The following is a 17,296-nucleotide window of genomic DNA, read 5'->3' as shown; positions in this document are numbered from 1 at the left end:
CCTTGGTGCAAAATGTGTCAGCAGTATTGCAGGCTCATAGTGCAAAGCCCCACACCAAGGGAATGCCACTGCCTATCCAGTTCCTCCATGAGATCATCTTAAGTGTCAGCCATTCTGCTGGGGCGATAGAAGATGAAAGGGAAATAGTCTCTGATGTTTAGAAAATTTTAGTCTAATGGGGTGATAAATACAAAATTAACCATTTCTGAGTAAGATGCAACTATACCATGGTTGGTGGGAGGAGAGACACAGCCTCTCAGATTAAAAAAATATTATGTAACTGTCATCAGAGAAGGTTTCATGCAGAAGCTGGAATCTGAGTTAGGCCTTAAATAGTAGCCAACTAATAGTTTTTCGTCACTGAGCATGTATTTCTGGTAATGGGTTAGGAAAGTTTCAGGATGTTTGGAAATTTGAGCAGTCTTATTTGCCCGGAACACAAGACAAGGAATCAAAGTACTTGCGAGAGTCGGGAAGGGGAATCGGCATCAGATTGTAGAGAAGGGTTTAAACGATTTTGTGACCTGGGTGAGGGCCCCATAGAGCCCGCTTCACGGTGCGCCGCCTGTGCAGTCATGTAGAAGGTCCCCTTCGTCGTGCTTAGAAGGGCCGCCTACTTGGTTTATTTACTCATTTTAAAGTTTTAAAATATTTGTTTATTTGGCTGCACTCGATCTTAATTGCAGCATGTGGGATCTAGTTCCCTGACCAGGGGTTGAACTGATGCCCCTACATTGGGATCATGGAGTCTTAGCTACTGGACTACCAGGAGTCCCTCCCCATATTTGGTTTAATGTTCTGCTGTTATTGCCTTAACATTCTTACCTTTTTTAAATTTAAATTTTATTTTATACTGAAGTGTAGTTGACTTACAATGCTGTGCTCCTTTCAGGTGTATGGCTAAGTGATTTAGTTATACATGTACATATATAGCCCTTCTTTTTCAAATTCTTTTCCTGTGTAGATTGTTACAGAGTATTGAGTTCCCTGTGCTCTAGAGTAGGTCCTTGTTGATGATCTATTTTATACATAGCAGTGGGTATGGGTTGATTCCAAACTCTTAATTTTCTCTCCCACACTGTTTCCCCTCTGGTAACCGTAAGTTTGTTTTCAAAGTCTGTTAGTCTCTGTTTTGTAAATAAGTTCCCTGTATCATTTTTTGAAGATTCCGCTTATGATATGATATTTGTTTTTCTCTGTCTGATTTATTTCACTTTGTATGATAATCTCTAGGTCCATCCATCTGGCTGCAAATAACATTATATTGTTCTTTTTTATGGCTGAGTAGTATTCTGGTGTGTGTGTGTGTGTGTGTGTAAATAGATATACACACACACACCACATCTTCTTTGTTCATTCTTCTGTTGATGGACATTTAGGTTACTTCCATATCTTGGCTATTGTAAATAGCGCTGCAATGAACATTGGTGTGCATGTATTTTTCTGAATTCATGGTTTTCTCTGGATATTTGCCCAGGAGTGGGATTACTGGATCATATAATAAATCCCATTTTTAGTTTTCTGAGGAAACTGCATACTCATCTCCATAGTGGTTGTATCAATTTTCATTCTCACCAGCAGTGGAGGAGGGTCAAATTCTTAATAACTTTTGAACAAGCAGCTCTGCATTTTCATTTTGCAATGAGTTCTGCAAATGATGTACCGAGACGTAGACCAGGAAGCTCTGTCCAAACACACATCACGCATGCTGCAATTATTTGTATCTGTCTCCTTCACGAAAGGAAAAGTTGTGTAAGAGAAGGAGTTTACATTCCCAAGGCCTGGCGTGATGCCTGGTATGGCTATTTCTGAATGAAAGAGGAAGCCAAAAGTGGGCCTCAGGTGAGCAATCCGGGGGCGACCTGCCAGAGAGGTTAGACTGGAAAAACAGAAGGCTGAGTCCCTTCCTGCAGGGCTCTTCTAAGCTGTGCTTCTCTGGAGCCTGGGCGTCCAGGGCTCCCCACGGCTCTGAGCTGAACCTGCTCTGGGGCAGCCGACAGTTCTCATTTGATCTTATGTCACCTGGGGTGGATTTTGAGTTGTGTTCCCTGAACTTGGATGGATCTAGTGCCTGGCCAGTTTGCTTGGGCCCACTCTTGTCTGTGTGTGTCTGCAGTAACCACACTAAGAACAATTCGGCACCCTAAGCTGGGGGCCTTGCTGTCCCCCCATTTCTCTTGCACACAGCTTCCAGCCCCTCATGCCTTCCCAGCTTCTTGGGACTCAAAGCAAATCTAGCAGCCTCTCAATCTGAATATGGTTGGGAGGGTTTCTGGCATCGTGGTGGCATTCCAGTTCATTTGTTTGTGGGGAGAAAAGGTGGATATATATATACACAAATATATTTATAGTTCTAGATTTGAGTGGACTTACCTTCTAAAAATTTTAATTTTTTAACAATTATTTTGTTTGGTTACATCCTGCACATTAATAGACTATCCTAACTTGGTTGGTTCAGGTTAATCTCAACTGACTCTTTCTTCTCGTGATGGTCCTGACCTTTAGGCTAGAACTCCCATCCCTGAGCATATATTGCGGGTATGATTTCACTCTCCTAATTTCCAGTCTTAAGTCTCCTTACATGTTGATAGGAGTCAATAAGTTATTTTTCAGCACTTGTGAAAACTTGTTTCTTAGGACTTCCCTGGTGGTCCAGTGGCTGGGACTCTGTGCTCCCAGGGGCCTGGGCTTGATCCCTAGTCAGGGGGCTGGGTCCCACATACCACAACTAAGAGTTCAGATGATGCAACTAAAGGACCCACATGCTGCAATGAAGACTGAAGATCCTGTGTGCCCCAACTGGGACCCAGTGCAGCCAAATAAATAAATAGATGTTAAAAAAACCTCAAACTTATTTCTTAAAGTCTAATGCCTTTGACATGAAGTGGTAGCTTTGTTGATTATGCTATGTCTTTTTCTGTCTGTAATCATTTAATTTCAGGATTCCTTATCCTTCATGTACAAGTCTTTGGAGAGGAGTATACGGGAGATGTTTATTGGCAGCTCTCAGCCACTGACACATGTTTCTAGCCCCTCAGCATCTTACTACTTGTCATTTCCCTACACAAGGCTTGGTTGGTAGGTATGAGTGTATCTAATTCCTGAACGTTTTCATCACTATTAATTTCAAGCAGTCACTCGCAAGTATTTAACATGGTGCCTGTTAACACTTCATTTTCCAATCAGTTTATCAACAAAAACATGAATTTATTGCTTAATTTATGGTAAAGATAAAACTATCTCCTTAAAATTGCTCAAAAAATGTTTTTTTGTTAAACCTTGATTTAAAAAAAATTATTTATTTTTTAATTGAGGGTAATTGCTTTACAGAATTTTATTGTTTTCTGTCAAACCTCTACATGAATCAGCCTTAGGTATACATATGTCCCCTCCTTCTTGAACCTCCCTCCCATCTCCCTCCGCATCCCACCCCTCTAGGTTGATACAAAGCCTCTGTTTGAGTTCCCTGAGACATACAGGAAATTCCCATTGGCTATCTATTTTACATATGGTAATGTAAGTTTCCATGTTACTCTCTCCATACATCTCACCCTTTCCTCCCCTCTCCCCGTGTCCATAGGTCTGTTTTCTATGTCTGTTTCTCCATTGCTGCCCTGCAAAAAATTCTTTGGTGCCATCTTTCTAGAGTCTGTATGTATGTGTTAGTATACGATATTTATCTTTCTCTTTCTGACTTACTCTGTATAATAGGCTCATCCTATCTAATGTATAATAGGTTCATCCACTTCATTAAAACTGACTCAAATGCATTCCTTTTTATGGCTGGGTAATATTCTATTGTGCATATGTACCACAACTTCTTTATCCATTCATCTGTCTATGGACATCTAGGTTGCTTCCATGTTCTAGCTATTACATAGTGCTGCAATGAACATTGGGGTACATGTTTTTTCAGTTTTGGTTTCCTCAGGATATATGCCTAGGAGTGGGATTACTGGGTCATATGGTGGTTTTATTCCTAGTTTTTTAAGGAATCTCCATACTGTCTTCCATAGTGGCTGTATCAATTTACATTCCCATCAACAGTGTAAGAGGGTTCCCTTTTCTCCACACCCTCTCCAGCATTTATTATTTGTAGACTTTTTGATGATTGTCATTCTGACCAAAAAACATGTTTAAATATAAGGAAGTTTGACTTTATTAAATAACCACAGCAATAAACTATTACATTATAGAATATTTTTAAAACTTCAGTGTTTTTTGGAGATAGATTATTACACGTTTTTGGGCATCTAATGACATTAGGATAAAAGTGGGTGGCTATTATACTGACAGGACTATTATAACTTCATAAGGCAAAAGCCTGGGACACCACAATAATAAAGAGAATTTTAGGGATTCCTCTGATTTTTAAAGAACAACTGTTACCAAACTCAACTTAGGTTTCCATCACCTGCTGCATAGCAAAGTCAGTGTACTGACAGCAGGTGGTGGTGAAGGAAAGCACAGCGTTTATTGCAGGGCACCAAGCAAGGGCGATGGGGATAAGCCTCAGGTCCACTCCAATTTGGTCTCTGAGTTAGAGTGTTTTAAAGGGGAAGACCAAGGAAGCTGGGATCAACAGCCTGTGACATTTCTTAATCATAATTTCAGGGGTTAGGATGTTTCTGGTTTGCAATTCTCTGGCCAGGTGGTCCATGGTTTGGGGATCTGTTAGCTTATCCTGCCCTGAAGAAACAAGCTGTGTTTGTACGTTAATGATGACATCTACAACATCAATTACAGTACATTAACAGTGTTATGGACAATAGTAGTTTTAGTCATCTTACTCTGGTTGATTAGTGTTCAGTTAGCACAGGATTGAGGTCAGAGGGCACAAGAAAGGGAATAAAGGTTTGGATAGAGAGATTAATCATAAACTTGATAAGGGAGCTTTGTTTTAGGGGGACTCTGTTTCACAACCAAACAGCCCAAGGATGTAAAAGTGTTTTTTTTGGAGGTTTTTATAAAATGTATTTTAAAAAATCACACTTTTAAAATACAAATAACATTGCAATTTCCTTGGAACAATAAACCAACAGCCCTTCCTCTTCAGGCTGCTAATGTATTCAGCTCCAGCCCAAGGAATGGGGGGTGAGTGCTATCTTAACTGGCTGTTCATTTGTGAATAATGAATGGTTCTTCTTGGCCGCCTTCCTGAAAATCCAAATGAGGGCCTTCTGCTGGGCTGTTTGCCACATGGACAGGGGTGCAGCACAGAGCTCCTTCTCGGGGGCCATTACTGGCCAGGGTCCCACCTTGAGAATACAGACCAGCAGTGTCTCCATGGTGTGTGTCTGACCCCATCCAACAGGCGTCACACCCGTTAGAAACTGCTCTTCTCTTTTTCCTCTGTTCTGCTGTTTCTTGTTTTTAAAAAAATTATTTTTGGCTGCACTCGGTCTTCATAGGCTTTCTCTAGTTGCGGCAAGTGGGGCTGCTGCTTTGTTGTGGCGTGTGGGCTTCTCATCACACTGGCTTCTCTTGTTGCAGAGCAGGGGCTCTAGGCACGGGAGCTTCAGTGGTTGCAGCACGCAGGCTTAGTAGTTGTGGTGCACTGGCTTAGTTGCCTGCAGCACATGGAATCTTCTGGGACCAGGGATCGAACTCATGTCCCCTGCATTGGCAGGTGGAGTCCTAAACACTGAACCACCAGAGCAGTCCCTGCTATTTATTCTTTATGTGGCCATCAGAGCCAAAATAAATACATGACTTGGTCATTCCAGCCCCAAATGAGACATTTGAACAATTGACTCAGTTTGTCCCTCTCTTTAACCAGCAGGTCATAGACTCTTATTTAGAAACATCCACTAAGTCTCTTTAATTTTTTCCAATATAAGGCACTCTGTGTAGCTATGGTAGAAATAAAATGGTCTACTTACCACAAGCTTGTCTTTGATCAGCTGACAAACTGAGCTGCATCGAGCCAATTGTAAAACGATCTGTGTCACTGGCTCGAGGTGAGTTTCCTCTCTGTTCTCAGGTGGAGCCTGGAATTGTGCTTTGTCTGCTCTGGGTTTTGCATGTAGAACAAGAAGCTTTGTGAGGGTGTTTTTTGTGTGTTCAGGTTCTATGGTCCAGAAATGCTCCGAGGCCTTGATTTGTCCAATTTCGTCTTTTGTTTTTTTCCTCCGGAGAACAAGACTGAATCCCACAAACAATATAACCTCAGAAGTGAATATAACCTCTGAATATTTTTGGATGGAAAAACCAATGAGAGGAAGTTAAATTCTAAAATCTAGAAAGGAACAGGAGACAGTTCTGCCCAGAGCTCTCAGTAGCACTGCCGTGGGTTCTCTCTTCTTCTTACAGGGCAATGACTTCAGCTGATCTCAACCAGGATGGATATGGTGACCTGGTGGTGGGTGCCCCTGGCTACAGCCACCCAGGCCGCATTCACGTGGGGCGCGTGTACCTCATCTATGGCAATGACCTGGGCTTGCCCCCTGTCGACCTGGACCTGGACAAGGAGGCCCACGGGATCCTGGAGGGTTTCCAGGTGAGGCCGCATCTCACATTTTCCCTTTCAAAGTTGATAAGCCACTGCCAGCCTTTCCCGGCACACTCTCCAGGATAAATGTCCAATGGCGAGAACAATGATAGTAACAAACAGCCAGGGGCCTGCATCTGTGTAGTGACTTTTATTTTGAAAAGCATGTTCACTTCATTGATCTCATTGTCTCTCTATCTTTTAATGGTTTGTCCGACACCTTCCTAAACACCCATACTATCGAGTGCCTTTGAATAACCAATCAGGATGTGATGTCTTGATAATATGATAATACAAAACCTTGTTTTGTTTTGTTGGGGTGTTTTTTTTTAATATAAATTGTTTTTTTATCTTGTAAGAATTTTATTTAAAAAATTTTAAAAACATTTATTTTTGGTTGTGCTGGAGCTTCATTGCTGTGGATGGGCTTCCTCTAGTTGCAGTGAGAGGTGTCTACTCTCTAGGTGAGGTGTGTGGACTTCTCATTGTGGAGCTTCCCAGGTAGCTCAGTGGTAAAGAATCTGCCTGCCATTGCAGGAGACGTGGGTTCAATCCTTGGGTTGGGAAGATCCCCTGAAGGAAGAAATGGCAACCCACTCCAGTATTCTTACCTGGAAAATTCCATAGACAGAGGAGTCTCATGGGCTATAATCCATGCGATTGCAAAGAGGCAGACACATGTGTCTCTTGTTGGAGAGACAGGCTCTGGGGGGCACGAGCTGCAGTAGTTGTAGCAGGTGGGTTACACGTGTTGCTGTTTCCTTCTCCAAGGGATCTTCTCAACTAAGCAACATGTTGCTTCACAGCATGTGGAATCTTCTTGGAGCAGAAATTGAACCCATGTCTCCTGTATTGGCAGGTGGATTCTTAACCACTGGACCACCAGGGAAGTCCTCTTGGAAGAATTTTAAATTCACAGAAAAGTTGTAAAGACAGTCCAGAGAGTCCCCATGTACCCTCGACCCAGTTTTCCCTGTGTTAACATCTTACATAATTATGGCATTCTTGTCCAAATTAGGAGACCAACACTGGTCAATTACTATTAACTAAACTCTAGACTTTGGTCAGATTTTATTCCTTTGTGTTAAGTGGTTATTCATTACCAGAAAAATCCCACAGTGACTGTACAGATAGATGTTCCACATGAAGGCAGCATGAGTTCCTCTTGGAAGCACTAGAGACCTGGAGAGTTTTCCTCCTGGACATGATTGGTATTCGTCCTTACGTGAGGGATAAGTAAGGAGGGGCTGATTGAGCCCTGTTACCCACCACAGATGAGTGTGGGGTCTTTGGTGGCACTGCAGACTCCAAATGTCAAGCATCAGGGGAGTTGGGGGTCAGACTTTTACTTGTCCCAGACACCCCACTAAACCTTTCATTGTGGAGTTAATGGTGTGAAAAAATAGGATGGTGCTCCTGAACATACTTTAAATAATGAAAAGTCCAGTGGTTTATAATCTAGTTTAAGCTCTGATAGGTCTTCCCTGGTGGCTCAGATGGTAAAGAGTCTGCCTGCAGTATAGGAGACCCAGGTTCAATCCCTGGGTTGAGAAGATCCCCTGGAGAAGGAAACAGCGACCCACTCCAGTATTCTTGCCTGGAAAATCCCATGCATGGAAGAGCCTGGCAGGCTACAGTCTATGGGGTTGCAAAGAGTTGGACAGGACTGAGCGACTTCACTTTCACTTTAAGCTCTGATGGAAGGAGCCCCTGAGTCCAAGAGGTGTTACTAAGTTGATGGCAGAATACGTGATCACACAGTCCCAGAGGGACAGGGACAGCATTTTCTGGGCCCTTCTGACACCACATGAAAAAGGTCCAAAATAAATTAACCCATTCCTGTTACTTCTTTCTTCTTCACCAAGCCATTCCCCTGTCAGACTGTGGTGTAAAGTATAATCCTTTGGGCTCCTGTAGACAAGGAGTAAGAGAAGCAGCTGCTTCCTGTGGATGGGAAACTCCATCCAAGATCCTTGGAGTGAGGAAGGAGGTAACTCCATGCCTTTGTCTCCCAGTGTCCTTAAGTAATGGGGAAGATGCCACATATGGCATGCGAGATGGGAATTACAAGATGGGAATCTTGTAGCCATCATTCTTGGTCTGCAGTTAACCTTTCTGGTCCTTATCTATAAAATGGAAGATTAAGATAGATATCTCAAATTCAGTTCAGTTGCTCAGTTGTATCTGACTCTTTGTGACCCAATGGACTACAGCACACCAGGCCTCCCTGTCCATCACCAACTCCTAGAGCTTGCTTCAACTCATGACCATTGAGTTGGTGATGCCATCCAACCAATCTCATCCTCTGTTGTCCCCTTCTCCTCCTGCCTTCAATCTTTCCCAGCATCAGGGCCTTCCCCAATGAGTCTGTTTTTTGCATCAGGTGGCCAAAGTATTGGAGTTTCAATTTCAGCATCAGTCCTTCCAATGAATATTCAGGGTTGATTTCCTTTAGGATTGACTGGTTTGATCACCTTGCAGTTCAAGGGACTCTCAAGCATCTTCCACAACACCACACTTCAAAAGCATCAGTTTTTGGAGCTCAGCTTTCATTATGGTCCAGCTCTCACATCCATACATGACTACTGGAAAAACCATAGCTTTGACTAAATGGACCTTTGTCAGCAAAGTAATGTTTCTGCTTTTTAATATGCTGTCTAGGTTGGTCGTAGCTTTTCTTCCAAGGAGCAAGAGTCTTTTAATTTCATGGCTGCAGTCACCATCTGCAGTAATTTTGGAGACCAAGAAAATAGTCTGTCATTGTTTCCATTTTTTTCCCCATCTATTTGCCAGGAAGTGAAGGGACCAGATGCCATGATCTTTGTTTTTTGAATGTTGAGTTTTAAGCCAACTTTTTCATTCTTCTCTTTCACTTTCATCAAGAGGCTCTTCAGTTCTTCGCTTTCTGCCATAAGGGTGGTGTCGTCTGCATATCTGAAGTTATTAATATTCCTCCTGGCAGTCTTGATTCCAGATTGTGCTTCATCCAGCCTGGCATTTCGCATGATGTACTCTGCATATAAGTTAAATAATCAGGGTGACAATATACAGCCTTGATGTACTCCTTTCCCAATTTGGAACCTGTCCATTGTTCCATGTTGAGTCCTAAATGTTGCTTTTTGACTTGCATACGGATTTCTCAGGAGGCAAGTAAGGTGGTCTGGTATTCCTATTTCTTTAAGAATTTTCCAATTTGTTGTGATCCACACAGTCAAAGGCTTTGGCATAATCAATAAAGCAGAAGTAAATGTTTTTCTGGAACTGTCTTGCTTTTTCTATGATCCAGTGGATGTTGGCAATTGATCTCTGGTTCCTCTGCCTTTGCTAAACCCAGATTGAACATCTAGAAGTTCACGGTTCATGTACTATTGAAGCCTCACTTGGAGAATTTGAGCATTACTTTGCTAGTGTGTGAGATGAGTGCAACTGTGTGGTATTTTGAACATTCTTTGGCATTGCCTTTCTTTGGGATTGGAATGAAAACTGACCTTTTCCAGTCCTGTGGCCTGCACTGAGTTTTCCAAATTTGCTAGCATATTGAGTGCAGTAAAAAATTTAATAGCATCGTCTTTTAGAACTTGAAATAGCTCAGCTGGAATTCCATCAAGCATCTGCCTATTTTAGAATGCTATGCTTTTTCTTGGAATGAGTTACCCTGCAGGAGGGCTTGCTAGTAGAGCTGGTGTTGATGAAATGAACCTATTTTCAGCTGGCAGGGGCCCCTTCTTATGGGTCCCCAACCTGCCCCAGCTTGCTTCTATCTCCAGGCAATCCTTTCTCGTTTATTAAGTACCCACCACACCTCCCCCTTCCTGGTAGAAAGGGGCTGTGTTCTCAGATGCCATTGCACATCTGAGATTAACCAACAAATAAGAGAGAGATTAACCAACAAATAAGAGATGTGGGTTCTGGGGTGTGTGTGTGATGTAGCAAGCATCATTTGTGCAAGACTCTTCATTGCTAGATAAGCTGTGAAAGGATAGGAGAACCTCATCAGTTACCTTTATGTCTAGGCTGATTCCAGACAGCAGGAGATAGAAGATCTAGAAAACCCACCTTGGAAGAAAATGGTACCTGAATGGGCTGAATTTTCCATCTGTAAAACATGAAATTAGAGGCTAATATTCCATGTAAAATGCTTGAACAGTGTCTACAGCAGAATCAATAGACCCTTCGGTAATGATGGAGATGCTTTAAAGCTGTGCTGTTCAGTATAGGAGCTACTAAGTGTTTTGATTTCTCAACATTTGAATGTGGCCAGTGAAACTGAAAAATTGACTTAAGTAATTTAAATGTTACAGCCACATTTATCTAGTGAATACTGCACTGGTCAGTACAGCTCTAGAACATCTTGAATATTAGACAGACATTAGTTGCTGTTAAGTGATTATCATTTTGGGTACTTTCCAAGAGGAGTCTAGTCCTTAATAAGGATACACAAGACCATTTTCTGAAAACCTAGAACTTTTAAGGACCTATACTCTTTTTTTTTTTTAATTTTAATTGGAGGCTAATTACTTTATAATATTGTGGTGGCTTTGCTATACATTCACATGAATCAGCCATGGGTGTACATGTGTTCCCCATCATCTCTCAGGGTCATCCCAGTGCACCAGCCCTGAGCACCCTGCCTCATGCATCAAACCTGGACTGGCGATCTATTTCACATATGTTAATATACATGTTTCAATGCTATTCTCTCAAATCATCCTACCCTCGCCTTCTTCCACAGAGTCCAACAGTCTGTTCTTTACATTTGTGTATCTTTTGGACCTACAGTCTTCTCTCCGGCACCTTTTCTTCTCCTTGAGGCAGACAGATGTGCCAGAAACATCTTTAGGGTGAGCTAGCCATCTGGAGGGTCATGGATGTGTTACGAGCAGGCTACAGTCTTGTTCCTCGGTCCTGGGTGCTCGATGGGGTCCCCAGGGAGTGAGGTGTGCTCTTCAGAAGGTTGTGGCTCGGCCCAGGGGGAGTAACTGGTGTCTCTTCAGCCCTCAGGTCGATTTGGCTCGGCTGTGGCTGTGCTAGACTTTAACATGGATGGCGTGCCTGACCTGGCGGTGGGAGCCCCCTCGGTGGGCTCCGAGAAGCTCACATACACAGTAAGGAGGCTGGTGGGGAGGGGAGGATAGTGGGAGTGGAGGCTGGTGCCCATGGAGCCTCCGGAGAGAAGCAGGCAGAAGGGGTGCCAGGCAGTGTTTGAGGGGAGATGATCCCGGCCCTCCATTCAGGCCCTTGCTGTGACCTCAGGTTACCTGGCAGATCCTGTTCCTGCCTCCCTGGCCTCAGTTTGGCTTCACAGGTGGGATTTTCCAATTCCACCAGGTCCTGCATTCTCCTTCCCTCCATTCCTCCCCCGGGGATGCTGAGAGATGGTGAAGGGAGGCAGAAATTCCAGCTAATCCACAGCTTCCTGTCATGGGGCAGGGAGGTGAGTCCCTGGATCCTTCCTCTCAGGCATGGAATCCAGCACATTCCCTCTTTTTCTCCCTGAGAGCAGAGATCCTGGGTCCTGGCCCACAGGGCTCTCCTCCCCTGAGTCCTCACCGTAGCCGAGCACCGTGAGTGGCTGTGGAGTCAAAAGCCCTTCGTCACCCTCTCCCACCGGGTTCACCTCTTCCCTGTCTCGTCAACTCTTGAGTCGTGGGAACAATTTGTCATCCAGACCCATCGGGCGCCCTCATGTTAGGACTCATGCTCATCTAGTTCCTTCTACCTGGAAAACCCCTTTTCCATTTTCCCCCCCTGTAGCAGGTAACGCATCACTTCCTGGAGGAAGTGTGATCTAAACCTTGGTTCAGGGGACTCTATTGTCCTGTGCTCGCTGCCCCTTTGTAGCTCCTCACACTGCAGTGTCACAGTTGCCCCTTGGCCAGCTTTTGGGGAGGGTAGAGATTAGTCTTATCCATCACTGTGTACTCAGTCCTCAGCTCACCATGGAAAGGAAATGATTCTAGAAGGAGGAGGGATGGAGAGAGGCAAGTTGTAAGATGGGAACAGGTTCATCACACAGTAACAGCACGGCCTGTGTCCCAAGGCAAGTGAGTGATACTGACAAGATGTACTGGTGTTGAGAGAAGTAATGGGCTGGGTTGTGGTGGTGGTGGAGCTTCGTGGAAGAGCCAGAAGCTGAGCTGGGCTTTGATAGGGTCATGGGCAGTTGAGTAGCTCATTCTGCAAATATGGTGAACAATTATGGATGGCAGACCCAGAGCAAGATGTGGGGGAGACCATGATGAAAATGACGGTTTCTGCTTTGGGGACTGACTCTTAATAATCTGATGGAAGAGACTGATGCAATGGACTGGACACTGACTTCAGTCAGTAACTGAGCTCCTGACCCTACAGGGCTCTGACAGTGATTTCTTTCATCCTCAGTCATCTTTGTCTTGCTCTTATTTAAGATTCCCGGGTCTCACGATCACGCTGTGGTTTGTCCTTTTCTAGGGTGCAGTGTATGTCTACTTCGGTTCCAAACAAGGACAACTATCTTCTTCCCCCAACGTCACCATCTCTTGCCAGGTATGTTGACCACCTTCACCAGGTACAGAAAACAAGAGCTCACCACATCCTAATTGCCTCAAGGCTGAATTAAAGGTGGTTGGGTTCCCGTTTTCTCTTCAGGATACCTACTGTAACTTGGGCTGGACCCTCCTGGCGGCAGATGTGAATGGAGATAGTGAACCGGACCTGGTGATTGGCTCCCCTTTTGCTCCAGGTGGAGGGAAACAGAAGGGAATTGTGGCTGCATTTTACTCTGGCTCCAGTTACAGCAACCGAGGTAGTGCTTGCTAGGGTTGGGGTGGGGTGGGTGGAGATCCCCACTGCTCTAGTCTGTGGTGCCTTCTCTTGCATATGGATTTTGGTCCTATTTTCCTTGTTGTGTGTGGTTTCACCTGAAATCTCTAACACTCTTCCAGATGTTCCAGCAAGTGATGTGGACAGAGTTACTGACTATACAGAAGGATCCAGTATGTCGACCTGGATCCAAAGCAGGGGGAGGGGGGTGGGCAATAGTTACCCTCATAGTGTCTCAATGGAAGGATGAAAAGCATTCTTCAAAAGTATCACTCAAGCATCCCAGTGATGCTCCAGCTGTCCAACAGGCCTTTTTTGGTGGGGTGGGGTGCACGCAGTTTGTGGAATCCTCAGCCAGGGATTGAACCCAGATCCTCGGCGGTGAGAACACAGCATCCTAACCACTGGACTGCCAAAAAAATTCCCAACAGGTCCTCTTTTTAAACAGCACCCTCCATTCCACAGAGGCTAGCTCTAGAAATGTATTTTTCGTATGAAGTGTGAGTCCCATTTCTGATGCTGGGGCGCTGGGGACAGGTGTGGGGGGCACATAAGAGTTGTGGCAAAAACAGCCCACTGAACCCATTTCTCATTATCCTGCACAAAGGGCCACTCTTCCCATTCCTGTAGTCTTTCCACGTAAAGTAGAAGGCACTGCTTGTCTTGTGCAGAAAAGCTGAATGTGGAGGCTGCCAACTGGATGGTGAAAGGCGAGGAGGACTTTGCTTGGTTGGGGTACTCCCTTCACGGTGTCAATGTCAACAACAGGACTTTGCTCCTGGCTGGAAGCCCGACCTGGAAGGACACCAGTAGGTGAGACCTGATGTGGGGTGCAGGGACCAGTGACACAGGAGCCGGGTGCCTGAAGCCCGGGGAGCCCACTGAATGTGGGGTTCACAGGAAGTGGCTCTGAAAGTCCTACCCTTCAAGGAAAAGCAAAGACTGGGTCAAGTTGCAAATGTTCCTTTTTAGAAGTTTGAGCGAGAGAGCTCTGTTATTTTGCTAGGGTGGTCTGGATGGCTTAAGCAGCAGGAATCGATGATCTCACAGTTTCGGAGATTAGAGATCTGAGATCAAGGTGTGAGGGGGTTGCTATCTTCCAGGGTGCCTCTCTGTCACTTACAACCTTCTCCCTGCGTCTCATGCAGCCTCTTTTCTGTGCATTGATCCCTGGTGTCTCTCCCTCTTCTTATGAGGACACTAGTCATATTGGATCTGGGCCCCACCACGATGACCTCATTTTAGCATAATTAATTACCTCTTTAAAGACCCTGTCTCCAAATGCTATCACATTCTGAGGTACTGGCGGTTAGGATTTGAACATACGAATTTTGGGGAACACAATCCAGCCCATAACAGGAGGTACCCCCCCCATTTTGTCATTTGGAAAGTAGAATGTGAACCTCTTAACCTGGAGAGCCTTGATATTGGGGTTCATTCTGAAAGCTCCCCTACAGCGATGACAAGGACCAGTAGCATGGGGTGGAGGGGGCGCCGTGAGTGGGGAAGATGTGGGTCATCTTTCCTTGGACCTGAGCACCTGCCCAGGGCGGTATCCTGTGTCCCAGCACCCAAGCCCAGTGTGCTTGCTTCCAGTCAGGGCCACTTGTTCCGCACTCGTGATGAGAAACAGAGCCCTGGACGGGTGTACGGCTATTTCCCGCCAATCTGTCAAAGCTGGTTTACCATTTCCGGAGACAAGGTATGGTGGCCCCCTCCCTCCCCAGCGAAGTGGACACCACAGAGAAAGTTTCTCAGCTGTACTGTAGTGACTTACTGCATTTCACAGGCAATGGGGAAACTGGGTACCTCCCTGTCTAGTGGCCACGTGATGGTGAACGGGACCCGGACCCAAGTGCTGCTGGTGGGGGCCCCGACTCAAGGTAGGTCACCCGCCATGAAACTTCACTTTTTCATGAATAGCTGTGTCACTCCTTGACCATGTCATACTGAGGGAAAGTTATGAGCTCTGGAGGCAGATGGACCTGAGTTTGAATATTTGTTTTTCTCATTAATAGCAACCTGGGTTACCTTGGGGGAAGTTGCTTTTAAACTCCCTGAATGCAAAATACAGCTTACAGTATCCACATTCAGAGATTTGTTGAAAATCACACATGAAAGTAACTTGGTGTGTTTTTAAAACTCCTATCCCACTGAGCTTGGAGACACAGCAAATTTTATAAACCAGTTCACCGGGAACAGGTCCACTCTGAGAGTTTATTGTTAATAAAACAGTATTTTGTTTACTTTATGGGAAAGTTAGAAACAAAACAAGCAAAAAATGATTCTCTCCAAGAGTATAAAAGTGGATTATGCTTATTGTAGAAATTTGTGAAAATATAAGGAAATATATTTTCACACCTAATATTATATCTTGAGCATGTTCTCATATTAAGTATACCTGTATCACTTTTTTTTTGCATATGTACATGCCAACATTTACTGTCGGATGGCCCAGTCTTAAGGCTCTTAATACATACTGTCAAATTATTTTTCAGAAATATTTTTGTTTCATACAATGTACTTGAATAATAAGCATAAGTGAATTGGGCAAAGGAATGGTTAAATTTTTCAATTCACGAGTTAAGTCAGCAACTTGTTATAAAGCTGTGTCCTAACTCTGCAATTTTTTTTTTTTTTTTTTTTTGCTACAGAGTCTAGTTAAACTCCTGCAACACACATTACTAATTTTGTCTCACCACTGTTGGTGTCAGAGTGCTGTGAATTAGAGCATCCCAAATTTTCTTAGTTTTGGCCCCTTTACTGCCTTAGTAATTTTCTCTATTATAAAATACTGTATAAAATGTAAAACAGAAAGGTTAATTATATATATCATGATATATGTGATATATAAATGATGCTTTTTGAGATAGTCATATAAATTCACCTGCAGCTGTAAGAAATAATAGGTCACGTTACATTTTATCCAGCTTTCCCCAATGGCATCTTGCAAACCACAACCAGTGTCACAAGCATGTTATCAACATAGATATAACCCACCAACCTTGTTCAGATGTTCCTCTTTTTACTTGTATTTTGCCCATGTAATTTGAGGGGCCCAGGGAAAATAAAAACCTAGTAAATTATCCAGAATTGCAGGTCAGTCATGGGGTCGCAAAGAGTCTGACACGACCGAGCGACTGAACTGAACTGAACAAGCCTAAAGCCACACACAGGGCCTCTCAGCACAGGGCCCCGAGTGACTGAACAGGTTGCGTGCTGTGTGTTTCTGTCCTAACAGCTCCTCTGGGGCACTGTGCCGCTTCCCAAACCCTGGAATCGGATCATCCTTTTGACCTGCACTGCTTTTCCAGTGGTGCCTGCATTTTATCATAACAACCCGTTATGATAAAACTCCAATTTTGCAAAGATATGACATCATTGAAAGGACTGTAGGGAAGGGATCTAGTGTGGAAACTGTGACCTTCCCCAGCAGGTGGGCCATGTGGCATCAGACAGATGTCACTGTCTCACCAGCAAAGATTAAAGACAATTGAGTATACCCATGAGTTCACTGAAATGTTTCCGTGTAGAGTTGGGGAATCACAGCTCTATGGACAGATTGAGTGAAATGTGAAAAATCTGACCCACTTGCAGGGTGAGTTCGAGTAAACGAATAATTAGGGTTAGGCCTATCCTCCTCACTCTCCCCACAGCCTCTGGCTCGGCAGGATCTCTGGGTCCGACTGTGGCCATGACGCACAGCCGTTTAAATATTCAGTGGAGCTTTTACGGTACTCATTAAAAGCTACAAAGTATTTATGGTATGAAAAAGAATACTCAATGGCAAGGTGGTGAGACTGGGAACTCACACACTGCTGGTGAAATGTAAACTGATGTGCTTTCTCTAGTAAGAGGTTTGGCAAAATGGCAAGAGCCTTAAAACTAATATTCATTCCCCAAATCCAATGCTAGATGGGTCCCTTCTAAAAAATCTGCTCTCAGAAAATGAAATTTTATTTTAATAAAGGGGGAGGGATCATAGTAATTCATAAATATCATTTA

At 44.1% G+C, this 17,296-nt stretch overlaps 1 protein-coding gene across 2 annotated transcripts in view; it reads left to right on the top strand.

Moving 5' to 3' along the window:
• The window catches only part of GPLD1 (glycosylphosphatidylinositol specific phospholipase D1), a 52,556-nt gene that overhangs the window by 28,864 nt on the left and 6,396 nt on the right, over nucleotides 1-17,296 (top strand). For both annotated transcript variants that reach the window (XM_070361465.1, XM_070361466.1), the window contains 8 exons: nucleotides 2,942-3,078; nucleotides 6,313-6,499; nucleotides 11,485-11,595; nucleotides 12,941-13,015; nucleotides 13,118-13,274; nucleotides 13,963-14,104; nucleotides 14,888-14,993; nucleotides 15,081-15,174. In XM_070361465.1, coding sequence (XP_070217566.1) covers nucleotides 2,942-3,078; nucleotides 6,313-6,499; nucleotides 11,485-11,595; nucleotides 12,941-13,015; nucleotides 13,118-13,274; nucleotides 13,963-14,104; nucleotides 14,888-14,993; nucleotides 15,081-15,174 — 1,009 coding nt within the window. The remainder of the gene's footprint in view (nucleotides 1-2,941; nucleotides 3,079-6,312; nucleotides 6,500-11,484; nucleotides 11,596-12,940; nucleotides 13,016-13,117; nucleotides 13,275-13,962; nucleotides 14,105-14,887; nucleotides 14,994-15,080; nucleotides 15,175-17,296) is intronic.

The sequence above is a fragment of the Bos mutus genome, chromosome 23 (genome assembly GCF_027580195.1).
Source record: "Bos mutus isolate GX-2022 chromosome 23, NWIPB_WYAK_1.1, whole genome shotgun sequence".
NCBI classification, from domain to species: Eukaryota; Metazoa; Chordata; class Mammalia; order Artiodactyla; family Bovidae; genus Bos; species Bos mutus.
Note: the sequence above shows the minus strand (reverse complement) of the source record. Positions and strands in the feature narration are given on the sequence as shown.